Genomic DNA, 25,537 nt, shown 5'->3' on the forward strand with positions numbered 1-25,537 from the left:
ACTTGAGGGCCTAGAGGCCAGAGGCTCCTCACCCCGGGACGAGACCATATGAGACAGGAGGTGGGGGCTAGCATGCTGGCGTTGCAACCATGAAGAGCTGCTTCAGGTCCTGCCTGTGGCACCTACTTCTCTTACTGTGGGCAAGTCATTTCACCTTGCTGTAACTGAGAGAGTTTCCTTATCTGTGCAGTGAGGAGTGTGGACTCTAAGGTCCTTTTCTGTTCTAAATCTCTGAGCCTGTGACGACTCCTGTTCCCCCAAGCTGATCAGCCAGTTATTCAGAGCTTATTTGTAAGTGTATGTAAAATGGGCAGTATAGTCATTTCTGTAACTAGAATAATAGGCATTAATTTAATTCCAGCAATGTGTTTGGAGTGAAACAGAACTCAGGAGAGGGTCTTTAAAATTCACAAATCAGGAAGGAATTGGCTTACCTTTGGGGTAGTTTTGTGGAGGCAGCACGTTTTAAGGGGTAGGAAGAATGAAAATGCATAGCCGTAGAAGTGTACCGAAATGAGAGGAGGAGAGAAAGGAGGCTGGGAAAAAAGAAGAATGCTGGCTTATTAATTTCTTTTCTACTAACTTAGAGCTGTGATCCAAAACCCACTTTCAAGGAGTTTCCAGTCTAATAGAGAAAGGAGAGAAACACAAATAACTGGGATGTACGGGTGAATGTGATCAGTGATATGGAGGGGTCCTGGCAGAATATTTGGAGAATTTGAGGAGGGTGGGCAGGGAGCTCAGAGAAGGCTTCATGTAGTAGGTGGTCCCTGCGTTGGCCCTCAAAGGCAAATGGAGCAATGGGGGGATCTATTCTAGTTAGTGGAGGATGGCATGAACTAAGGCGTAGAGTTGGGAGGGGGCGGGATGGGGGGGGCATTCAGTTCCATTTAATTGGTTCTCAGTGTATACAGGGGAGTGGTTGGCTGGAGCCAAATCGTGAAGGGCCTGGAGCACCAGGTTGAGCCTTTTAGTTTAATTAAGCAGCAGGGAAGTCAGTGAAGGTTTTTGAGTAAGAAAGTGATGTGATTAGAGTGTTAGGATTAGGAAGATTCCTGTGGCAGTGGTATGAAAGCTCGATTGGTGGGGGGGCATAGGGATCAGTGAGGAGGCCACCTTCCAGATGGAAGAGTTATTGCCAAGGCAGAATTCATAGGACTTGGCGGCGGGTTGGAGTTGGTAAAAGAGAGAATAGTCCTAGGGAATGCCAGGTTTATAAGCTTGGGCGACTGAAAGCGTCCTGCGCCATCGGCAGGACTAGAAAAGTTAGAAGAGGTGACGTTGTCAGTCCATTTTGTGAGCAGCTCACAGTCCCTTCAAGCTTGTCGTGTTTGAAATGCCAGAGAAGACACTTAGGCAGTGACGTGCTGACAGAGAAGATCAGGGTCGACGTGTGGATCTGGGAGTTATCTGCCTAGAAAGATGAAGCCATGGGCTCAGAGGCAGTCATCAAAGGCGAGACTGCTGAGAGAGAAGAGAGGGCCAAGGGTAGACTCTGAGGGGTCATCAATATGGGAGGAACAGATGGAAGATAAACCAGCAAAGGAGGTGGAGAGGTGGGAGGATAATCCTGAAAGTGGAAAGGGTAAAAGAGTAAAAAACGGAAGGAATGTCTCTTGTTGGTGCTGAAGAAAACAACAGGAGAGGGGGTCAGTTGACTTAGCGAGCCCTGTGAGCCAAGGGGTAGGAATAGAAGTCAGATTGCAAAGAGTTGAGAAGCAAGCTGAGGAAGTGGAGGGAGCTGTTTCTCAGAGTTTGACAGTGAGTAGAAGAACCAGAAAGGAAATGGTGGTTTCAAGGGTTAGTAGGCCCAAAGGGACCATTTTTTTAGGACAGGGAAGGCGGCCGGAGCATGTTTGTAGACTGGAACAATAATGATATCTCATGTTATGTAGCACTTTTTAAAAAGGAACAATGAGAGGAAGATGCTGAAAATTTGAGAGAGGGTGATTGATAGAGCAGTGGAAAGGGGAATAGAATGGAGGCAGAGGTGAAGGGGGTTAGTTTTGACAACCACACCTGAGGTGGGTCTCCTCTGCCTCTAAGGTTTGAAGCAAGGACTGAGTGTAGATTATGACATCGAGAGGTTTGGAGCATCAGGAAGAGGAGTGAGGCCAGTGGTCTCAGTCATCTCAAGGCTGTGTAAGATCTCGGAGGTGCAGTTAAGGGTTGAGGGCAGAAGAGAAGATTTAGAACAGCCGTTCTGGAAAATGAGAGAATCAGCAAGAAATAAGTCACAGGATTTCCATCCAACAATTGACACTCAGTTTGAGGTAGCAGACACATTCGGCCCACTTATGGTATTTCTTCTAGTAACATTTGCTTGAGAGCAGAGATGAATGATAGGAGCCACCCTGGGAAATGGGGAAAGGTCAAAGGGGACCAGGGATTCCTAAGTGGGAGACGGGGCATCATTGAAATGGTTGAGTATGGGGCCAGACATGACAAAAGAAAGGAAGAAAATCAAAACAGGGTTGATGAGTTGGAGAACACAGAGGAATAAAGGAAATGAAGCTTGTAACGAGAATGAAAAGCAGGTATGGAAAGAGCAAGGGAATGAAGTAGGAGAACAAGAGAGATTTAGTTAGGAGAATTTCAGAGTTCAGGATCTCAGTGGTGGAGCATTCTGGGGGATGAGGATGGCATCACCACCCTGGTGAGTAGCTGAATCCATTAGCCAAGGAGTTGTAGGAACTCAGTGTGAAGTCATTGTCAGGAAAGAGCGCTAGAGGGGCTGTCATTGTGAATGCTGGCATTTTCAAGGATGGTGGCAAGGGAGGGGTTGGGGGAAAAGATTGCGTGTCAGACGCCATATCATGGGAAAAGGTGGGTGGGTGGGCCTTGGAGGTTGCCGTGGGACAGCAGCAAGTCCTTGGCTAATGTAATATAGTTGGATGGCATGGTTTTTAAGCTCTGGTGTCTGAAAAAGTTTCTGGTAGTGGGCATGGGGAGCAAGGACTAGGCCATCTGTAAGATGGGAGGGATGGGGAAGGGAGCAGCCAGTATTGGAAAAGGCTGCTTTTGCTCTGGAGTCCAGATTTGAGTACTTGTATATAGAAACTGGGAGGGATGCAGTTAGCTGAGACTTCTGTTGCAACCTTCAGTGAGTTTACAAATTAGTAGAAGAGATAAGACAAATACAGAGATACCGTTAATACCTGTCAGGATGCGATCAGTGCCATATGAGAGGCGTGCATGGGAGTAAGTATGGTTTGGGAAAAGAAGACGGAATGAGAGAGCAGGGTTAGGGTTAGAGTGACAGTGAGGCCCAGGTCCTTTGTGCGTCTCCACAGAGGCTGATGTTACCCTGTGTGTGACTGAGAACCCCTTCCTGAGAGAGGACTTTGGAATCTGGTCATTTCACTTCTTATGTTATTTGAAGGACAGTTCAAATCCAGCATCCCTATCCAAGAAAGAAAGTCTTCTGATGACATGGTTGGTTTCTAGGGGGAGAGCAAGGACCTTCTCTTCATCCTGACAGCCAAATACAACGCCTGCATCCTGGAGTATAAGCAGAGTGGGGAGAGCATTGACATCATCACCCGAGCTCATGGCAACGTCCAGGTGAGGGGAAGCCCCAGGAAGCTGGGCTGCGTCATAGATCAGGGACGCTTATCTGTTCATGAAGAACTTACTGTGAAATTTGGGGATTGTTAAAACTGGACTATAGGGAGTTGAATTGGACCCTGCCTTTGAAAGAAATAAATTATTGGATGCTACATTATTGGCTGAGAAAAATTAAGGTAATTGGGAAAGTTCCTCTGTGGTCAGAGAAACCACCGTGGACTACACTGCTATGGAAAGGAGAGCTGTCTTCCTTTATTTCCTTCCCTCGTCCTTGGGAGTCTGAAGAATGGGGAACTCGTGTCTGTGAACTGCAGTCCTTTACCAGAGAGTTGAGCCGTTGATAAAAGTGAACCTAAGTAACAACCCCTTGGGCTTCCAGGCCTGTTCTGACCAGTAGGTAGCCCCAGCATCTCCGGATGTCACAGAGGCTAGAAAGCGGTGCCCTGTGCCCAGTGCCCTCTGCCGAGACCCATCACTGAATCTTCTTTTTAGGATCGGATCGGCCGTCCCTCTGAGACTGGGATTATCGGCATCATTGATCCCGAGTGCCGGATGATTGGCTTGCGCCTCTACGATGGCCTCTTCAAAGTTATCCCTCTGGACCGCGACAACAAAGAGTTGAAGGCCTTCAACATTCGTCTGGAGGAGCTGCAAGTAATTGATGTCAAGTTCCTGTATGGTTGCCAGGCCCCCACCATCTGCTTTGTCTACCAGGTGATGCCTGGGGAGGGGTGGGGAGAAGCAGCTTGGTCCTGGTCTGTAAGGGGCTGCTTATCGATGGGCAGAATATCCGGATTGAGTAGGGAGAGGTGCTTACAGTATGCTGGGTCCCTGCCTGGGGAGCGGATCATAGCGTGGAGGTGAAAAGGGGTTTGGGGGAGGGCTTCCTAGGTTCTGCTGCTACACTCTGGTAGTTTCTCTTTGGAAAGAGTGTAAGGTGACCTAATCTGTCTTTATTTCTGAAGAACTTTCGACTCGAGTATGTTTGCAGCTCATTGAGGCTTGACTCTAGAGAAGTGGTCTGGAGATTGCCTCTGAAAGGAAAGATATACGTTTTCAGATGGCATTAGCTGGGACAAAGTTCCCGTCCAGCTCATTGTTTACCTTCTGTGAGATTTCATTCAGAAATCATTGTCCACATCCCAGGTTTGTCCTTTGGGCTGTGAAGGGGGCCATCGGGTCGACCAGCAGACCCCTTTGCTACTTCTGTGAAGCCCAATGTGTAGAGTTTGAAGGACGTAGTCACACTTCTGGCCTAGGGCAGTGCTGGCCTGGCGCACTGGGTCCTGCTCAGGTACTTGGGATATTTTGGGAGGACGAGCTGGTGCGTGGAGATCCTGCTGTGTCCCGAGAGCCTTTCGATCACTTGATTGTCAGCAGAGCCGTAGGTCTCTGGACCTGGTAACTGGTTGGAAGAAAGTTGAAACTTGGGTAGGAGAACTCGACCTACATATTCTGGATCTACTCATGTTGAATTAGTTCTTAGAAGATGGCAATGCAAGTCCCCTTCTTCTCTTCTTTCTCCACCTTTATAAAAGTCAGGCTGTTGGAGCTCGGCTATCACTGGGTAGGTAGATACCATTAGTTCAGACTGCTCCTGGAGACTTTGGAAGGTTCTTGGCGCCCCCCCTAGAGGCAGACCTTTTGTTTCCCAGATACACACGTCCAGAACAAGCCTGAGCCATTGGAAAGAGTCCTGCTTGCCATGTCTTGTGTTAGAGATTATTTCCATTAGATCCAGTATTGGCCCCTTTCCTCTTGACTTTAAAGACCTTGAAGTACAAGGGCTGCACTCCATGAGAAAGTTCATCCTTAAATTTATAGGATCTGTGAGCTTAGAGGGGGCATGGCCTTCTCGCTTCTTTCTTTTTTTATTTCTTTTTTTAATTTTTAATTTTTTCACTCCTTTCTCAAAGCCGCCTCATACTGCGCTACACTCTGAGGGTGAGCTCACCTTCAAATCCACCTTGGCAGCCACCTTAAGGGCCTGGAGGTCAGGGCCATGGTCACGTCCAGCAGTTGCTTGGAGTCCCAGTTTCTCCCCAGGCTGACTGGCTGAGTGACCCAGAGAGGGGAGAGCAGGTCACCATTAGCACATGCCAGAAATGGGGTGGGAGGTGATTCAGGGTGATGGTTAGGATGCCGTCAAGGCCAAGGTTTGGGATTTACTTCTGTTTGCTGTGAGCGCCATCACCCAACAGAATGTTCTGTAAAAATTGTTGTGTGCCCACCATCCGCTGTTGTGTGGTGGTGTTCTTAAAGATAAGCTGTGAGTTTATAGCTGGAGTTATGTGTGAAGGCACTTGGTGAATTGTTGTTGATTGGCTGCTGTGTGAGGGTGAGCAGGGACAGAGCCTGAGGCCAAAGGGTCAGCCTTGACTTACCTGCCCTCCGCTAGCAGTGACCGGTGGACTGGCTGGCTAAAGGTGACCCTGACTATAGTCTTCGGCCAGTGGCGCTGGTCTGTTTCTTCCTGCTGACCAGCACTGATGCCCCTTCTTCCCCATGCTTAACATTCCACCTTTTCCTGAGGCCAGGACCCCCAGGGACGGCATGTCAAGACCTACGAAGTGTCTCTTCGAGAGAAGGAGTTCAATAAAGGCCCTTGGAAGCAGGAAAATGTGGAGGCGGAAGCTTCAATGGTGATTGCAGGTTGGTTAGCTTTGTGGTTTTAAGGAGATCTGCTTTCTCCTCGTTCCATCTGTCATTTTGCTTGATCTTGTCCCTTGCCTGCCTTTACAATATCACTGGAAGCAGGTGTGTGTTATGGCACTTACTATCATTGCCAGTTTTTTTTTTTTTCCCCAGTTCTCCTTGGCAGGTGTAAGGGAAAGAGCATGGCCTGGAGTTAAGAGACCAGCTCTCGTTTTCTGTCTGTCTCTTCTAGCTGTGTGACCTGAGGCAAATCACTCATCCCTTCTAGTAAAGGAGAGTGGTCATGAGAGTCCCCAGCCTCACAGGAGAGTACTCTCTGCACTTGAGTTATTTGTAGAGAGGCACCATGGCCTGAGGGATGGAAGGCCAGTCTTAGAATCCAGAAGCCCAAGGGTTTCAGTCTTTCCTCTGACACATGCTGGCATGTGGCCGTGGGCAATGACCCTGGGCAAATGGCTTAACGTTTTCTAAGAGTGTGAGTTATAGATAAGTCGTTGATCTGCCCTGGGCGGGAGGGTCTGCACACCAGAGGTCTCCACTTGGATGAAGTCACAGGTCTGGGCTGCTCAAAAAAAAAATGATAATTGTCTTATGTTTTAGATGGATTTGAGTATTTTAATCTTATTGTTCCTTCCATCACCACCCCTTCCTTCCCATCTTTTGTCTCTAGTCTTTGGGGCTGATTTTCCAGGGTGTCTAATGGAAATCACTTGCAAAGTTATGTGTCACCAACTTTTAGGCCTGGGAGGGAGGGGAGCTTAAATGTTCCTTTGTTGTATAGCTGAGGAAGCTTAAGGCCCAGAGAGTTTGTGACTTGCCCAAGGTCACATAGCAGGCTACAGGGAGAGAGAGTCAGGTCTAGATCCTGTCTGGATAAGGGTCCAGTGTTGGCATTCTCTGCGTAGGCTTGCCCTAACCAGTGCCATTTTGCGGTGGCATCATTAACCACTTGCAGCCAACTCTGGTCAAACCGTGGAGTCCTGTTAGTGACATGTTTGCCAACTGCCCGTTTTTCACATGGGTGCTATTGCTTGTATGCAGCTACCTACCTTCTGTAACTTTGTTTACTGGGCACTCTGCCCTTTGGCCCTGCCCCTCACGTCACCGAGAAGGTTTCATGGCGATAGAGTTGGAAGGAACCTTGGTGTCTCCCTAGTCTGGTGCCCTCTTTTAACAGCGCGTTAGAGCCTCCAGTGTTGGTTCTGATCCTCTGTAAGGAAAAACTGAGCAGGGATTGAATGAGGAGTGGGGGAGACTGGAAGAACTAGGGACAAAGGTTTAAAAATGGCTGGTGTTCAGGAGAGAAAATTGGGAGGGAGGAACAATTCAAGGGCAGTTCTCGCTTCTTGAAAAGCTCTAAGGAAGCCAAGAGGAAAGAGAGGGTTCCTTGCTGAGGTGAGGTCAGGTCTGATCAAGTCCTAAGAGTACACCTCACGGAAATCCCCTCTGTTCACTTTCCTCTCTTTAAGTGGGGAGGATGCTAATCCTTGATCCGAGAAAACCGGGGGCTCGTTATAAAGCTTCCTCCTTGCTCTTTTGCAGTGCCCGAGCCTTTTGGAGGTGCAATCATTATTGGCCAAGAATCCATCACCTATCACAATGGCGATAAGTACCTGGCCATTGCCCCTCCCATCATCAAGGTGAGATTCCTGCTTCCTCTTCCTAGGCCTTGCCCTTCTGCCGTTCTGAGATTAGAGTGTGGAGGTGGACAGTCCCCTGTTTGTTATCTGCCACAGATGCTTTTGTAAGGCTCTGGAGCCTGCCATCAGAAACCTTACAGATTAATGAGGGGCAGGTATACCTATGAAAGAGAAGCTTTCACCCACTAGCAGTAACATTTATTGCATGAAATAGCTGAATGTATTGAGTAGAAGTTAATATCCTTGGGGCTCATGTAGAGAAGAAGACCAAAGTTTTATAGCTCCTTTTAAAGTAAAAGAAAAATCTACATTCATTATAGAAGGAAAAATTACACAGTTTTCTTCATTTTTTGGTGGGTGAAAATACCTAGCATAAAAGCCCTGCCCTAGTAGCATTCACCTGGATGTGAGAATTCACCTGAGCTGCCTTCATTTATATCCATACCATGCCGAAAATAACTGCCCCCACCCTTCTATGTCCCAGAAGACACTGAGGGCTCTCCATGTGTAACATTTTTCCTATCTCATTCCTTTATCTCGTGTGCATTCCAGGCACCCAGGTCTCTATGTTGTCAGCCAAAGGCATCCTGGGGCTTTCTTGGTTCCTTCTGATAAAATGGTGAGGCCCACCTAGTAAAGGGAGCAGCCTCCTGGGGTTCACTCCCTGCTGTGAGACAGAAGCCACTTCCCTAATTACTTTTCCTTCCGTGGGGGCAGCAAAGCACAATTGTGTGCCACAATCGAGTCGATCCAAATGGTTCCCGATACCTGCTTGGAGACATGGAAGGCCGTCTCTTCATGCTGCTTCTAGAGAAGGAGGAGCAGATGGACGGCACAGTGACCTTGAAGGACCTTCGGGTGGAACTTCTCGGAGAGGTGATGCTTGTCCCTGGCTCTTTGTACTTCTTTGCTCGGCGGCGTTCAAGGGGCAGCCGTGCCAGGCCATCAGAAGCTGTGTCACTTTCTCTGTAGCCTCCCTGTCCAGTAGCAACAACCTCTTGGTTGTTTTATTGAGAAGTGAATTTTGGCTTTTTAGAAAATCTCAGTCAGGTGAGCAGTGGACCTTATGCACAAAGATGAGGGGTGAGCAAGAAATGGGGCGCGTGTTGAAAACAGCAGGGAAATCCCTTGGTCGTGGCGCGGGGGGAGGTTCCTGGCGGTGGAGTCTGAGAGGGCCGTGTTTATCCCTGGAAGGATGGGAACCTGAGGTGTGGCACTGCGGAGGGCTGACTGTTGTGGAAAGCTGGACAGGGCGGTGGTACCTCGAAGATCAGTTGTAGACGTTGTAGGTGCGGACTCACAGACATCAGAGATTTTGAAGCCTCGGTTTAGATTGCCTCTGATTCACTGTGACACAGACTTGGTGCTCCCAAGGCTGCTCTGGCACATGGACAGTTTGGGGGGAGGCAGCAGCTGCTCCCCCACGGGGTCTCCTGCAAGTCGTGTTTCCTCCTAGACCTCCATCGCCGAGTGCTTGACATACCTGGACAATGGGGTTGTGTTTGTTGGCTCCCGCCTTGGCGACTCGCAGCTTGTAAAGGTGAGTCCCGTCTTCCTCCTTCCTCCTCCTCCTCACTCCTTGGCCTCTCTTCGTCATCACTTTGCCTTGCTGAGTTCTTTGTCATAGAGATTAAGAACAAGGCAGTAAAGTTTCAGACTAGATGAGACTCTTCCTTTCAGCACTCTCCATTCCAACTGTCCCTGTGCTGTCGATCCATAGGCAGAGTTGGCAGATTCCAAGGCTCAAGGAAAGATCAGAAGCTTTGTATTTTCTTTCAGCTTGAGCAGATGGGATAGCTTTGGAGGTTCATTAAACAAGTTCCCTGTTTGTTTACTTTCAGCTCAACGTAGACAGCAATGAGCAAGGCTCCTACGTTGTGGCCATGGAGACCTTTACCAATCTGGGTCCCATTGTGGACATGTGTGTTGTGGACCTGGAGAGGCAGGGGCAGGGCCAGGTAAGACTGGGGACGTGGGGTGGCGGGGGGTGGTGTGTGAAATCTGCCCACTCAACCTGTGTGTTCTTCTTTTTTTGGCTGGGGAGGACAAGAGTCCGGGGGGGAGCACTATAAATCTTTTTTTAAATAGATTTTTATTGTTCTCTTCCATTTTGACATTGACTGCATTTCCCCTCGATTCTTCTTCGTCTCTCCTCTGAGAGCCACCTCTTATAACAAAGACCTAAAAAAAGAGTAGGCAGGGAGGAGTCTCACATCCTCTTTGAGGGCCAGCTTGGTCTTCATAATCACTGCAGCTGTTTGGTAGTCCTCCTTTCCTTTTGCGTTGTTAGAGTCTTTGGGTGTGTGTTGGTTTTCTGGCTCTGCTCGATTGACTTTGCATCAGTTCGTGTCCGTCTTTTTGTGCTTTTCTGTTTTTGTCACGGTCATTGTTTCGTGTGGCCCAGTGATGTGTCAAAGTTTGGTTAGGCCTTCCCCAGTCTCTCCTTTGCTTCTTCTTTGCTACACCATGAAGTACTTCTGCAAATAAGCATTTTGATGTAGAGGAAACCTTTCTGTTCCGCAGACCCTCACCCAACACACCAGGGTTCTAAAGGTGCCTGCTCGAGGCCCTGATACTTCCTGGCTTTGTGTCAGGCTGTCGCCAGGCAGCCGAGTGTCCTCCTCTAGACTAGTGTTGAAAATGAGACGCCCTCGGCTAAAGGGCAGTTGTTACCCTATTTATATTTGGGTATCAGTATGGTGGTCTTAGAGTTGTAACCAAGGCAGAGGTCTCGGGACTTTGTTCCTTGGCACCAAAAATATTACAGAATTGGTTACGTTTACATTTTGATACGATCTCCACTACTTAAGCACCTCAGAATTAGGGTTAGGGATGCTAAGTTAGTAAGCTTCCAAGTGGTCCGTTTCCTTCAGGCCCTTGGCTGCACATCTTGGGATGGTAGCCTTTACAGGTTGTCTCAGGCCTTCTTCCTGAGTAATCATAGGGACGGATTGCTGCCTGCCCCTGGAGCAAAATTGCTGGTTGTGACTTTGATCTGAGTTCCTGAGGGCATCAGTAACCATCTCTATCTGTCTGTATTCAGCTGGTCACCTGTTCTGGGGCCTTTAAGGAAGGCTCCTTGCGTATCATCCGGAATGGGATCGGGATCCATGAACATGCCAGCATTGACCTGCCGGGCATCAAAGGTATGGTATCCTGTGCCTCGGTGGGGGAGAGCGTCCAGAGGAAGGCAGGCTCGAGGGTGGTGCGGGGCCTCAGCCTGGGCTGCTGAGGAGAGGAGACTTTGAGGGAACGTTCGAATTGTCTTCAAGTGTTTGAAGGATGTTCTCTTAGAAGAGTGATTATTCTGGTTTGCTTGATACACAATGAGCAGAAGTTAGGAGGAGGACAGTTTAATCTGTGCGTCAGGAGAGTGGCCTGGAAAGGCCCAAGAGGCAGGCCTGCTCCCTGGAGGCCTTGTGGGAAGGCTGGTGACTCCACATTGAGGATGTTGCAGAGAAAATGCTTTTTCAGGAGTAGATGCCCCTTCCACCTCTGAGACTGTGATGTGGACGGTGTGGGGTGGATTTGGTCTGGTTGCTGCCTGGGTGTGCTCTGTTCTCGAAGCCAGAGGAGAGCATAGCACATGGGGAGTCTGGGCGTCCCGGGGGGGAGCCGAGGGTTGGAGTCCTTGAGGGCGACGTCCTGATGCCTCAATCTTCCTCCTCCTAGGCTTATGGCCTCTCAGGTCCGACTCTAGCCGAGAAACCGATGACACCTTGGTGCTGTCCTTCGTGGGCCAGACGAGGTAAGGACGGTCCTGGCCCTGGGGAGCAGGCGGCCCCGCTTCTCAGGCAGGCCTTTAGGGATGCGGGCTCTCCATCTCTTGGCAGAGTTCTGATGTTGAATGGCGAGGAGGTGGAGGAGACAGAGCTGACCGGCTTTGTGGACGACCAGCAGACTTTCTTCTGTGGAAATGTGGCTCATCAGCAGCTGATCCAGGTGACTGCCTGGCCATGGGCCACCCCCCCCCCCCATACAGAGCACAGTCAGGGGGCTGCTGCTGCTGGGGACACACCTGCAGCTCTAGACACTTTTACCCTTTGGGGCCTACCATTTACTGTCTTCTGACCCTCATTGTTAATCTTCGAGGGTTCCCTTATAGGTGTTGGCCATGCCAGCTTCTGACCCGGAGTGCTTTGAGTCACCTTTCCTGAAAAGCCTGAAGTTTTTCCAGGCTCTATCACGAGGGCATTGGGGCAGGGACTATAGAATTTGCCCCAGCCCCTCCTGCCCACCTTCTCCACTGTTCTTCACCTTGACCTGAACACAAAGTAAGTGGGTTGCTCTTGCTGGTGTCAGCCTTGGGTGCCTGAATGTTCAGATCCTGGCCTCCAACCCTTCCCATGTTATTGTTCCAGCTCAGTTCAAGTGGCTGGCTGTATAGAACTTACTCGAGAGGCAGCTGGTGGCTCGGGATAGCGCTGTGAGCCTGGCATCAGCCTGAGGCACTCCCTAGCCATGTGATCCAGGGCAAGTCACTTAAGCTGTGCTTGCCGCAGTTTCCCCAGCTATAAACTGAGGCTAATAATAGTCCCTCCCTCTCAGAATTGTTTTGAAGACAAATGGTCAATACCTTTGTATTAACTTTGTAAACCTTGTGGCACTGTGTAAATGCTAGCTGTTTTTATTCTTATCATTATGAGAACTGGCAGAGTGCTTCCTCAGTGGCTGGGCCAAGCCTGGGACAGCAGGGGAGGCCAGACTGGGTGAGGCTTCATGGGCCTCCTCTGCGCCCGGCCACCTTATCGCTGTCCTCCTGCTGGTGCTTTGTATGAGCCAGATAATACAGGGAGTCATAGTCTTTCTCACTACTCTTGTGTCACTTTGCTGTCTCGGCTCTATTTGGGGATGCTCCATTTAATACGACTGAAGAATCGCAGTGCCATAACGGCTCTGAGGCTATTGAGAGGGACCCAGAACTCACAGTTGTAGGAACTTGTTATTTAGCTTGGAAAAGATGTAAGGGAGTTCTAACCGTTGTCTTTAAGTATTTTAAGAGCCGTCTTCTGAAAGAGGGATTAATTTGACTCAGTCCTGAGTGGCTCCAGGGAAGGCCCTGTGGTCTGTCTGGAACTAGACGATCAGGCTTCACTTGTGACCCCCCATGACCCTGGGCAAGTCCCTTCCTCCTATCTAGAAGAAGGCGATTGGAGGAAGAAGGTCTCTGAGGTCTGTTAGAAATCTGGTATTGAGTATCCAGTGCTCTTAGGAGAAGAATAAAACTGCCATTGGTCGATAGAAGCTACAGAAAGCAGGTTTTAATTCAGTTTAAAGAGGCATTTTCTACCAGTCACAGAACTCCAAAGCTATCCGAGATGGGTGTTTGTTAGGGAGTTCCCTGTCACTGGAAGTGTTGAAGCAGATGCTGAGCGGGCCCTTGGGCACCACAGATGGGGAGAGAGGCCGTGGCACAAGAAAGGCCCTTCAGTCCTCTCTGCCGCAGACTAGCTGTACGGCTCTCAGGACGCCGTGCCCTCGTTTTATCAGAGCAGAGCGTGACATCTGCCGTCCCTGTCTCGTGAAGCTGTTGGGAGGATAAGATGGAGTAAAAAAGTGATGCTGATTAAATGGAGCTCTATTATTAATACTTTTTTTTAGAATAATGCTTTACTTTTCCCTAGTTACATGTAAAGACAATTTTAAACATTCACTTAAAAAAGAATTTGAGTTCCAAATTTTCTTTCTCCCTCCTTATCTTCCCCTCTCCCTGAGACGGTAAGCAATTTGGCGTTGGTTATACATGTTCAATCGCACAAACATAGTACAATATTTGTCATGTTGTAAAAGAAGACAAACAGAAAGGAAAAACAAAGTACAGCAAGTGAAAATAGTGTGCTTCGACCTGCGTTCAGACTCCATCAGTTCTTTCTCTGGAGGTGGATCGCATTTTTCATCAGGTGTCTTTTGAAATTGTCTTGGGTCATTGTATTGCTGACAATAGCTCAGTCATTCACAGCTGACCATCATACAGTATTGATGCTACCCTGTACAGTGTTCTCCTCCTTCTGTTCATTTCATTTTGCGTCAGTCCACATAAGTCTTTCCAGGTTTTTCTGAAATCCACCTGCTCATCATTTCTTAAAACACAGTGATATTTCATTACAAGCATCACAGCTTGTTCAGCCATTCTCCAATTGGTAGGCATTCCCTCAATTTCCAATTCTTTGCCATCATAAAAAAAAGGTGCTCTAAATGTTTTTGTACATGTGGGTCCTTTCTCCACTTTTTTTTTTTAATCTCTTTGGGGTACAGTCATGTTACTGAGACTTTTATGTACTGTATGGAGGTGATGACTCGAACTCCAAATGCCTTTCCACTTAATGAGATTGTACACTTCCTTTATATTTAGCTTCCTGGAAACTTGATTTAAATCATTCTCCTTCACAATTTCCCCTGTTATGGCAACCCATTGATGGACTGTTGGGAAGTGTTTATCAAGGAAGAGGAGTCCTGGACAGAGCCTGGGCTGCTTCTCAGGGATCTCCCCTCTGCTTCTGTCTAGATCACCTCTGCCTCTGTGCGGCTTGTTAGCCAGGAGCCCAAAGCCTTAGTGAGTGAATGGAAGGAGCCTCAGGGCAAGAACATCAGTGTGGCCTCCTGTAACAGCAGCCAGGTGGTGGTGGCTGTGGGCAGGGCCCTCTACTACCTGCAGATTCATCCTCAGGAACTCAGGCAGATAAGGTACCGATTTGGCCTCCTTCCTCCCCGTGCCTGGCCCTGCTCTGAGGCCCAGGCACCCTCATCTGAGGTCTTCCTTTTCTCTTTAGCCATACAGAGATGGAGCATGAGGTGGCGTGCTTGGACATCACCCCGCTGGGGGACAGCAACGGAATGTCTCCCCTCTGTGCTATCGGCCTCTGGACCGACATCTCGGCCCGCATCTTGAAGCTTCCCTCTTTTGAGCTCTTGCACAAGGAGATGCTCGGGGGAGGTAGGTGGCTGCTGCTTGGGAGCCTGGGTTCTGGCTGGGTTTACTGTGCTGCGTGACGACCTGCCGTCTCCCCTTGTGTGTGGCAGAGATCATTCCTCGGTCCATCCTGATGACCACCTTTGAGAGCAGCCACTACCTCCTCTGCGCCTTGGGCGATGGCGCCCTCTTCTACTTCGGACTCAGCATTGAGACAGGTCAGTGTGGGGGCCGGGCAGGACCCCTCCCTTCTGCGCCTCGGTGGGACTGCCCGGAAATGTTGGGGATGTCCCTTTTCTGACCCCTGTGTCTTCCCTCCCCCCCACCCCCCTTCTGTGGAATTCTGCAAATCAAGGTTACCAGACCTCTGTCTGGAGGGACCCTTAGAGACCGTCGGGTCTGATCCTTCGTTTCTGGGGCCTGGGCCTGATGCCGTTCTGCCCTCTAGGCTTGTTGAGTGACCGGAAGAAGGTGACTCTCGGGACACAGCCCACGGTGCTGAGGACATTTCGCTCCCTCTCCACCACCAATGTCTTTGCTTGTTCTGACCGTCCCACCGTCATCTACAGCAGCAATCACAAGTTAGTTTTCTCCAACGTCAACCTCAAGGAGGTCAACTACATGTGTCCCCTCAACTCCGACGGCTACCCTGACAGGTGAGCACGGCCGAGGGAGGGCGGAGTTCGGCCGAGGGAGGGCAGAGTTCGGCTTGGCGCTCGTTGCTCCTCTGTGACGGGGCTCGGTCCTTGAAGTCTGGATCTAAGCCGAGCTCTTTCCCTCCAGCTTGGCATTGGCCAACAATAGCACCCTCACCATCGGCACCATCGACGAAATTCAGAAGCTGCACATCCGCACTGTGCCTCTCTACGAGTCTCCAAGGTGAGCTGTCCGCAGCAGGTCCCCGTAGCAGCCTCCTGTCTCCTCCTCCTCCTTGCCGGCCATCTTTGCCAGATCTCTGTTGTTTTTGTTCTCCTTAAAAAACCTCCACACAGAAAGATTTGCTACCAGGAAGTGTCGCAGTGCTTTGGGGTCCTCTCGAGTCGGATCGAGGTGCAGGACGCCAGCGGAGGGACGACGGCCCTGCGGCCCAGCGCCAGCACCCAGGTCAGTTCCCCGGGGGGCGGGGCAGGCTGGTGGGCCGGCCACATCCCGCTTGGGGCACGGACCAGTCTGCTCTGCAGCAGCAGTTGTTCTCTTTCCCTCTAAATTCTTCCATGCACTCGGGCTGAAGGGCTGGCTTCTTGTGTGCCTTGGCAGCGGGCCCCAGAAGCAGCCTTGCTCCTCTGGCCCCTGTTCTTCGGCTCTCCTCAGTGCTTCCAGGCTTAGCTGTCCTCACCCGGGGGTGGGGGCAGGGGTGGGGCAGGGCAGGGCTGCATGACAAGGCCTAACCAGATCGTCTGGGCCCCCAGGCCTTGTCCAGCAGCGTCAGTTCCAGCAAGCTGTTCTCCAGCAGCACAGCCCCTCATGAGACTTCCTTTGGAGAAGAGGTCGAGGTGCACAACCTCCTCATCATTGACCAGCACACCTTTGAAGGTGGGGCCTGAGCACCAGGCGGTGGGCATCCCCGGATGGGGGGGAGAGGGAGGCAGTACAGACCCTGCCCATTCATCCCACGTCAGAGTGAACACGGGCCACTTCAGACACGGAAACGAGGGAAGGTGGGGGAAGGTAGAAATGAAAGTCCTTGCTCCCTTGCTGTGAGGACGTCTCCTCCCCGCGTGTCTGTTGTGGCCGTATGTCCTCACCTCTCTTCGGTGGCCCTGGCTCTCTCCTGGTCTAGCCCGTCCTCTCACGGGCCAGTCTGGGGCTGCCTCACGAGAAGACGTGTGCCGCAAGGTGAGAGGGGTTAACCTCTTCTGTCCTAGTGCTCCATGCCCACCAGTTCCTACAGAACGAGTATGCTCTCAGCCTGGTCTCCTGCAAGCTCGGCAAAGACCCCAACACGTACTTCATCGTGGGCACGGCCATGGTGTACCCTGAAGAGGCTGAACCCAAGCAGGGTCGGATTGTCGTTTTCCAGTACTCAGATGGTGAGTTCACTTCTCCAGCTCCTAGGAGACAAGGCCCTGGAAAAGCAAGTGGTTTCAGGTTTCTGAAGGGTGGGAGAAGCCTCCGAGGCAGCACGTGGCTCGTCGCCAGCCCAGGTGTGCCCTGATGGGGCTTCAGGGAGGCCTGCCAAGCAGGACGTGCTCTCCCTGCTCCCTTCTGTTTCTTCTGCTTCTCATTATTTTCTCTTTTGAAAGCTGGGGATTTTATTGGGGGGGCAGGGCTGGGAGAGCATAGGAGTAAGATGGAGAGGGAAAGGGAGCACGAGCCATGGGAAGGGACTGGAAGTCAGGGACATCCTTTCCTTTAAGGCTGGGACCTACTGAGTCTTGTTTCTCAACCATCACTATCCCTCAGCCTTCTCCATCCATAAAATGGGGAGAACATTCGTCACTGGTGACTGGGCTCTAAAGATGAGTCTTGGAGTTGAAAGGCCCTTCAAAGGCGGTGGAGTCCAGCGTGGAGTGTCTTCATTGGGTCGGTCGGGAGGTCATTCTCATTTCTTCTTGCACCACGGTGCCTAGAGCACCGGGTCCATTGCTCCCTGGTCTCTCTCGGAGGGGTGGGAGATGAACTCTGAAAGCCGTCAGAAACGAGGCCAAGTCCTCGCTGTGTCTGGATCACTGAACTTTGTCAGACTGCTAGGGTCCCCACCAGAGAGAGCTACCGGACAGAGAAAGAGCGCACTTTCCAAGGGATTGGACAGATGTTGATTTTATCAGTTCCTCTCAGGAGGAAGTGGGCATGAGAGCCATGCTCTGTCTCCCTGGATTAGCAGCCGTTTTGTGATGAGGCGCTCGATGCAGTTTGGATCACCACTTCCTAGATAGCGTGCTGAGCCGGACAGATGACCTGCCTTCTGCGGGAGGTCTCGCTCCACTTAGCATCCTGTGTGGGGGCTTTCTCCCCACGTGGAGGTACCGCAGAGTCTGACTTGTGACTCTGGCGTTGACGCAGGCCGAAGGTGCCACTCAGCCAGAATTCCTTTTGCGTCTGACACGGCAGCAAGCTCTGTGATTGGTTCAATGTGACCGATGCACATCTTGCTGGTCAGAAGTGGACTCTTCCTCCTGTGAGCTCGTCTAAAACACACGACTTTTCATAACTCTCTCTCGTGCCTTTGTCCTTTCCTGTTTTATGGTGTAGTTGGGCATACACATACTCCATATCCCCCACTAGATGGTAGGCACCTTGAGGGCAGGACCTGTGTCTTACTTGTCTGTGTATCTTCCCCAGTGCCTAGTATGTGCCTGGTGTAGAATACCATGTCCCCTTGCACCCAGTGTAGCTTCCCGTTTCTCCCGTGGCCAGCTCTGTGAATGGATAGTGCGGTGTCAGACCTCTTGGACCTCCTCACTGCCGGGAGTGCTGCTGCTCACCCACCCCAGGCTGGGATGAGAGAGCTGGGCGGAGAATGAGAGAATCACCCCGGCGAGAGCGGGTGGGGGGGGGAGGAACGAATGAGTGCAGATGATGACGGAAGGACGTAATCTTTCCTTCCCAGGCAAACTCCAGACTGTGGCTGAGAAGGAGGTAAAAGGTGCTGTGTACTCTATGGTGGAATTCAACGGGAAGCTGTTGGCCAGCATCAACAGTACGGTGAGCCTCTTCCTCTGGTCTGATGGATTCTTTAATCTTGGACACGTGCACCCCGCATTTGGACGGGGGTGTTAGTCAGTGGGTGTGTATTGAAGTTCCACTTTGTGCAGAATCCCCTAAGCAGTTACAAGGAGGAAATGAAGTACCGGGCCTGCTGTTGAAGACTCTTCAGAGAGGAAACAGCAGACTTTTGTGAGAAGGTTCTCAGGCAGAAGCATAAGGACTGGGGCCTAATGAATTCTGGCTCCTCCAGGGTGGAGCCAGAGTGATTCAGGGTGGATAAGATTGTGTGGCATTGATCAGGGAGCACCAGAGCTTTAGTTCACATATTTAACGTTAGATTTCATCTCTCTAGAGTCAGCCTAGCTCTTTGTGTTCAGCTCGGGCTCCCGAGCTTATGTCTGGGAAAGGGCCTGGGTTTTGAGAAAGTGTTTAAGAAAAGGCATTGACGTGGGTCAGTGATGCTATCCATTTCCAGTTAGGCATCGAAAGAACCAACCTTTCCTTTCCAGGGAGATTTCTTAGGATGGCAAACCTGATGGCCAAGAAGGGTTTTTTAATTAGGAGAAAATCCTTCTGCCTTTGTCTTTCCCAGGTGCGACTTTATGAGTGGACAGCTGAGAAAGAGCTTAGGACGGAATGCAATCACTACAACAACATCATGGCCTTGTACCTGAAGACCAAGGGGGATTTCATTCTGGTCGGTGACTTGATGCGCTCGGTGCTGCTTCTGGCCTACAAGCCCATGGAGGGCAACTTTGAAGAGGTAACGACAATGCTTTTGGTTCAGAAAAGTCATTAACGCCTTGGGGAGGCAGGCCGGGGCAGGCCTTCCCTGGGCTTTCACACCTGCACTTTCTTGATGGTGCTGGGTGCGGGGACCTGCTGGGTCAGCCAGCAGTCTCGAGCTAGACTGGTGAGAAGGCTTTAGGAGGAGGATCTAGGCCCAGGCTTGACTTCCTTTTTCAGGATCTAGACTAGGAAGTGGAGTGGGGTTGTGGCTGCTCCGCGGACCCATCCCTAAATAAAGTGCTTAGCCTTCTCGCAAAAATACAGACAGTCCCAGGCTTGTACTCCATGGAACTTGCTGGTTCTTCTCATTCTTCTGGTTTTTGTTTTCAAGATCGCCCGGGACTTTAACCCCAACTGGATGAGTGCTGTAGAAATCTTAGATGATGACAATTTCCTGGGCGCTGAGAATGCTTTCAACTTGTTTGTGTGTCAGAAGGACAGGTGGGTGACCTCCCGTGGGAGTGGTGGGAGGGGGGACGCGGTGGAGACGGAGATTCGAGTCTGTTCTCAGCCCCTCTGTGGTGCCCTAAAGGAAGTGGTGTGGCCTCCATACGCTGCCCGTCAGTTGGTCTGACAGGCTGGCTAGAGTACATGCTGGTTCAGACTGCGCTGTAGGTTAATGACACTGACCGCTAGAATTCAGAAGTGAGACGTTCTCATCCCGTCAGACCTTAGTTCTCTGGTGATGTCTTCTTCCTGCGCTGAAGTACGGGTGTCCGGTGGCGTCTGCAGGTCACATCTGAGGCCAGGCCCTGCCAGCCTCAGGGCACCTTCTATATTTGAGGGTTAGGCCTTCTGTTCTCTAAGGACCTAAGCAGTCCTGGCCTGTTAATGTTCTTAGAAGGCCAGTCTTGGCTCCTCTCCAGAGCAGTGACCGGGACAGCCTGGCATGCGGTGTCATTCACTCCTGCAGCCTCCGTGGGGGACTGGCCATCTCTGCCACGTGCTGCCTCCAGCCCTCCCCCCGCCCAGGGCTCGCACCTCCCCAGCAGTGTGGGCGTTGGGGGTAATGAGCGCCGGTCATTGTGCTTTCCAGCGCTGCCACCACTGATGAGGAGCGGCAGCATCTGCAGGAGGTGGGGCTCTTCCACCTGGGGGAGTTTGTCAACGTCTTCTGCCACGGCTCTCTGGTGATGCAGAACCTGGGCGAGACCTCCACCCCAACGCAAGGCTCCGTGCTCTTTGGAACAGTCAATGGCATGATCGGTAAGGCTGGCCTTCCTCGGGGCACCCTCCTCACACACATCTCTGCCTGCGTTCACTCTTGTGTTTTGGATTCACGAATCCCAGTTCTGTCACGGGGCTCTTGGCGGTGCCAAGTGAGACTTTCTGCCCTGTAGCCGAAGGTTCCCTGGGGCGAGTGGCTATTCCTGGGGATTCCAGACCTCTGCCATTGGCTTCCTGTGACCTCTGCTTTCTCAGGTCTGGTGACCTCACTGTCAGAAAGCTGGTACAATCTCCTCTTGGACATGCAGAACCGACTCAATAAAGTCATCAAAAGCGTTGGCAAGATTGAACACTCCTTATATCCTTCCTGAGCCCATTGACCCTGCTCTCCGTAGGGTGCCCTCCACGTCAGCGTCAGCAGCTGGGAGGGTGGGACAAGGCCTGTGACAAGGCATCTGAGGGCAAAGTTATGTGCTCCCTAAGGAAAAGCTGCTGGCCTTTCTTTGGGCAGAGATATGGCTTGGCTTGCGACACAGGAGCTTGTCTTTGAAGGTGTTAGGTGTTTGAAGGAAGAAGAGGAGGCAGGATCAGGGGCCTGACTCAAAGCACCAGATTAAGCGTCAGCCTGAGCATGTCCTAAGAAGCTGTTCTTGGTATTGTAAATGCATGTGCTGCTTAGAAATCTCGAACTCCTTCTCCATATCATCCTGTTTGATAACAGAGCAGGGAGTGGCAGGGACAGCCTCGAGGGCATGGTCTTGTTCAGCATCTGGAAAGAACTCTGACCTGGGGGGCAGGGCCTGATTCTGTAGCTGCATGACCTTGGGCAGGTCACTTCTAGCTGAACCTCTGTTGCTTTACCTGCAAAAAAAAGGGAGGTGTCCAGTGAAGTAGGCGTCCTTCAGGGTCCCTTCAGGTTCTAAGTCCTGTGGACAGGAGCATGCTTTGTGAGTCTTTGGCAGGGGGGTCTCCTAGGAAGCCCGGTGAGTGGGAGGTTGCTCCTTAACTGGCCTGCGTACCTGGAGATCGTTTCATACCGAACGCAAGACGGAGCCAGCTACGGGTTTCATTGATGGGGATCTGATTGAAAGTTTCCTGGATATCAGCCGACCCAAGATGCAGGAAGTTGTGGCTAACTTACAGGTGAGCCTTGGGGCGCCATGCGGTGGGGGGAGGGTGTGATTGTATCTCTTTCCTGATTTTAGGGAGCTCAAGACCCTTTATGAGCATCTTCCTTTTCATCCTTCTGGCCTCCTTCTGAAAGGGGGGTTGAAGAGGCCGTCTTCTTGGTTTAGCAAGAGAGTATTAAAAATCACGCCCCAGCCCACGCTCTGTTGGGCAGGGGCTCCTAATTCAGCTTTGTCGGGACCAGACCCTGCCCATGTACTGTAGGCTTTTTGTGCGTCCTGCCTTCTCTGGGACAGAAGAGCTGCTTTCTCTGAATCTTTTCTCCTTTGGTTCATGTGAGAGGATGTCTGCACTAGCCCAGTCCCACCCCGGTGTGTTCTTCTGGCTCCCCACGGGAGGGGGTGGGGCCTCATCTCTTCTTGACCACTCTCTTCCCAAACCCCGGCTTCCTTGTTACAGTACGATGATGGCAGTGGTATGAAGCGAGAAGCCACCGCAGATGACCTGATCAAGGTTGTGGAGGAGCTGACCCGGATCCATTAGCCAGTTGGCCAGGGTCCAACCTTCCTAGCACCTCTCTCCATGTTTGCACCTGGAGTCTTCCCCCACCCCCTTCTTTCTTTAGCGGGGGGGGGGGGGCCTGTCCAACAGCCCCAAGAGCCACACTTTGCCCTGTGTGGCAGCGGGGTCCTTGGGAACTAAAGCCAGCTCACTAGAGATATTGGAAATGGGCCGGGGGTGACGCCATTCTCATGCCTGGATTTTCAGCTGTCGCCAGGGACCACCAAGCCTTGGTCTTGACCAATTGACCTCTTTGGTAGCTGTTGGGCTGAAGGGAAGGTCCGTGGCTCTCCCTCACTCACTGTTCTCTAGGATCTTTGGATTTGGATCTGCTGGGGCTGGGGGTGGGCGGGGCTCATTGTCTTGGAGGCCAGGCCTCCTCTTAGCCTCCCGCTGCCACCTCCCAGAGCTTCCCTCCTTCAGTCCTGGACCCCCAGGCCATGGGGTGCCAGAGATCCCAGGGCTCGCCGTGGAGCTGCTGCCTTCAGGGACAGAGAGAGTGGGGGAAGCTAACGGGTTGTTGGTTTCTGAGTTTTACCAAATAAAGTAGAATCCAAGAGGAAAGAGCCCGTTGTTTCTGCTTCTCTTCCCCTCTGCCTGCCTGGTCCCGGGGGTGAAACTCCTGGAGGCTCTTCTCCCCCACCCCACGTGGGCAGCGTCGCTGTTGTTGGCGTCCCATCGGCTCACCTGCCTCCACGCCTCTTCCCCTCTGATCGTCTGAGGCGGTGTCCCAGCTGGGGAGATTGGCCCAGAGCTGAATCCCCAGTGTTTCTTTGCTTCTCGCTGCTTTCATCTCCCAAGCCCAGCCTGCTGCCCAGACCGGCCTTCCTGGGCCGTGGGCTGGTGGGCTTCTCCTCTCAAGGCTTCCATAGCTCTGCCAGGGACGGGATGACTCAGATGTCAGTAACAGCGGCTTCCTCTGGAAGCCACCAGTCGCTGCCTCTGTTTCTCCTACGTTCCCTTTGCCTGATGTGTGACTCTACTGACTCTTTCCAAGTGGTCAGAATGTGGAGAGGGCAGCTGAGAGGCAGATTTTCCCCAAGTCCTGTGGTCCTCTGGTCCACTCTGAATGACCCCGCAGCTGCCCAGCACCCTCCCACACACACTCAGGCCTAGGAAAGACGTGAGACGATTCCTTGGGCTCTCTAGAGAACGAACACGTGCTGATTTGCTAGCCTCCTGGTGCCACACACTCTTTGCGTTATCCCTTTATTTGCCTCCTGGCTTAGCCTGGCCAAGTCAAGTAAGCAGTTGATACCTTTTGGACTGAGAAGCCCAAGAATGGGATGAGGGTCTGGGATTTAGCCCTCTAATTTGATTCAGGGAACATTAAGTGCCTACCTACTGTGTGTTAAGCCTGACAGCTTAGAGGCAGTGTAAGTGAACCACCTTTCTCCCAGTAGGATGCCCTCTGGTCATTCTGAGAGCAGTTCAGTTAAGGGCTGGTGGGGGAGGCTGGGGACCCCTAGAGGACAGACTGGGCAGAGAAGGTGGTAGCAAATAACGCTGCTTCAGGAGGGATCAGATCGTCCCCTGAGAGCCTCACGAAAGGGGATGACTGCTGTCAGCCAATGGCACTAGGCATCCAGGCAGCTGCACGGAAAGGCACCCAGCCCCTGACCTGGGCCTTGAGCAGAGAGGAAGGCTTTCAACATGAAGCAGTTGTTTGGGGGTGGGGAGGTAGAGCCCACCGGGAGGTGATCTTCCCAGCTTGGCAAGTAGCATGCTGTTGTTGGGACGTGGAGAGTGGTGCAGTGAGGCTGAGAAGATTAAACCAAATTGAACTGGATTGTGGGGGGCCTATAATGCCAGCTAAGAACCTAGACCTTGAGTTCTGCAAGCCCTAGAAAGCCAGGAACCATCACATCTGTGGAGTGGGAAGGTCATTTTGGCAGGATGTGGGGAGGAGGCTGGGTTAGAGCAGAGAGATTGGGGTTGGGCATTCACACTCCACCCAAGACTATTGGCCTCCCCCCAATAACATCAAGAAGTTAGAAGTCATTCCCCAGGTCAAGCAGGTTTTCAGCAGGAGTGGAAGGACGGAGACTGTCTGCAGTGGGTCCCCTTCTCTGGAGCTTTTCTCTACTGGTTGCTGACTTAGGGAAATTAAATGATTTCTCTCTCATGGGGCCTCTCAGAGTCTCCTAAAGACACCATTTGACCTCAGTAACTGAGATGTAGGACTGATTGTTTAAAGACTGGGTTTGAATTTGACCAGGCTTCTTGTCTTGGGGACCAGTCTTGACGAGGGAGGTGTCCACCTGAGGTCTGGAAGACAGAATGCCCGTGTGATTGACCAAGATTGTCCAAGTTGTCTTCAGCGGTTGGATGGTTCATTATTATATTGAGGGCAAGGTGGCCGGCAAGTAGGCCCCAAACAGGAATTTGGGGACAAAATCAAAAAATGTCGCTTTCTGAAGTTGAAACTAAGAATCCGTACAGTATGGGCAAGGTCAGTAGCAGAAGCTACCCTCCCCTAGAAGGTGGTTTATAAATGGATTAGTGATGAAATAGAGGTGTCTCCCAAATGCACTCAAGAAAATGGGCTGTCCATCGAGGCTTTTTACCAGGTCGTGATGTGGAAGAATATCGTTTTTGTGTGGGAAGACGTTCGGATATAGACATTAGACCTGACTATACCTGTGTAACCTTGGACAAAACCCTTTTTTCTGGGCCTCACTTTCATCCCTAAGAGAGATTGGACTACATGATGGCTAAGATCCTTTCCAGCTATAACTCGCATGATCCCACGTGCGAAACATTATATTATCCATGATCTAGTTAATTATAACAAGTCTACGATGAAAAAAAGTTATTCACATGAGAAGATCTGAAGAGAAAATTTGGTACCATTAATCCAGTACCATCCAAGGGAGAAACTCTCATGTCCACAGGGGCACTCTGTTGACTAAAGTGGTGAGGCCCAGTGGAGCAGGGATAGGTGTCCAGGCTCTACCACAGCCGGAGAAGAACATTCCTGAAAACCATTGTCCTCAGCTCTGACTCCTTGCTCTATAGGTGGTCTCTTAATGACTAGGTTTGGGTTTTTTGCTTTTTGAGGTTTCTTTTTTTTGCCTCAAGTATTGAGAAAGGGGTGTTCTGGGTAATGAACTTAAATATCTGGGTCACTGAAAAGATCTATCCCTTCTTCCCCTCTCCTAACCCCATTGTAAATGAATAAATTGGTTTTTAGGCTTATGAGTCTGTTCCTGTGCATTTGGTATTCTTCAGCTGTGCGGAGCCTCTGGGTGACTTCCTGGGTCACACACCTTGGGACCTGTGGTAGAATCCCCAAGATTCTGTTCTCTTTCTCTATTATTGAGACTCAGTCTGAATGGCTTCCTCGCCCCTCTCCATGGCTGTGGCCCGTGGTGTAGTAAACAGAATGTTGGGCCAACAGTCAGGAGAGCTCTTTTCTAGGCCTAACCCAGCCACTGTTTCCTGGCTAACTGTACTCGGAGGCAGGCCGGGG

At 51.2% G+C, this 25,537-nt stretch overlaps 1 protein-coding gene across 2 annotated transcripts in view; it reads left to right on the forward strand.

The window, feature by feature from the left end:
• DDB1 (damage specific DNA binding protein 1) overlaps nt 1-25,263 on the forward strand; it is a 29,279-nt gene extending 4,016 nt beyond the window's left edge. The window contains exons 3-27 of one of the 2 annotated variants that reach the window (XM_027858772.1): nt 3,448-3,564; nt 4,060-4,281; nt 6,105-6,219; nt 7,765-7,862; nt 8,580-8,738; nt 9,319-9,402; nt 9,704-9,820; nt 10,906-11,008; nt 11,535-11,610; nt 11,696-11,804; nt 14,368-14,546; nt 14,633-14,796; nt 14,883-14,990; nt 15,221-15,428; nt 15,556-15,651; nt 15,765-15,876; nt 16,182-16,305; nt 16,638-16,802; nt 18,323-18,417; nt 19,013-19,183; nt 19,541-19,650; nt 20,246-20,415; nt 20,632-20,734; nt 21,396-21,519; nt 24,284-25,263. In XM_027858772.1, coding sequence (XP_027714573.1) covers nt 3,448-3,564; nt 4,060-4,281; nt 6,105-6,219; nt 7,765-7,862; nt 8,580-8,738; nt 9,319-9,402; nt 9,704-9,820; nt 10,906-11,008; nt 11,535-11,610; nt 11,696-11,804; nt 14,368-14,546; nt 14,633-14,796; nt 14,883-14,990; nt 15,221-15,428; nt 15,556-15,651; nt 15,765-15,876; nt 16,182-16,305; nt 16,638-16,802; nt 18,323-18,417; nt 19,013-19,183; nt 19,541-19,650; nt 20,246-20,415; nt 20,632-20,734; nt 21,396-21,519; nt 24,284-24,310 — 3,156 coding nt within the window. In that variant the 3' untranslated portion in view covers nt 24,311-25,263. Of the gene's footprint in view, nt 1-3,447; nt 3,565-4,059; nt 4,282-6,104; nt 6,220-7,764; nt 7,863-8,579; nt 8,739-9,318; nt 9,403-9,703; nt 9,821-10,905; nt 11,009-11,534; nt 11,611-11,695; nt 11,805-14,367; nt 14,547-14,632; nt 14,797-14,882; nt 14,991-15,220; nt 15,429-15,555; nt 15,652-15,764; nt 15,877-16,181; nt 16,306-16,637; nt 16,803-18,322; nt 18,418-19,012; nt 19,184-19,540; nt 19,651-20,245; nt 20,416-20,631; nt 20,735-21,395; nt 21,520-21,963; nt 22,630-24,283 lie in introns of those variants that run through there. The other variant, XM_027858771.1, reaches the window with a different exon arrangement.
• The last annotated feature ends 274 nt before the right edge of the window (nt 25,264-25,537 follow it).

Source organism: Vombatus ursinus, unplaced genomic scaffold, assembly GCF_900497805.2.
Source record: "Vombatus ursinus unplaced genomic scaffold, bare-nosed wombat genome assembly UNPS02013931.1, whole genome shotgun sequence".
Classification (NCBI taxonomy): Eukaryota; Metazoa; Chordata; class Mammalia; order Diprotodontia; family Vombatidae; genus Vombatus; species Vombatus ursinus.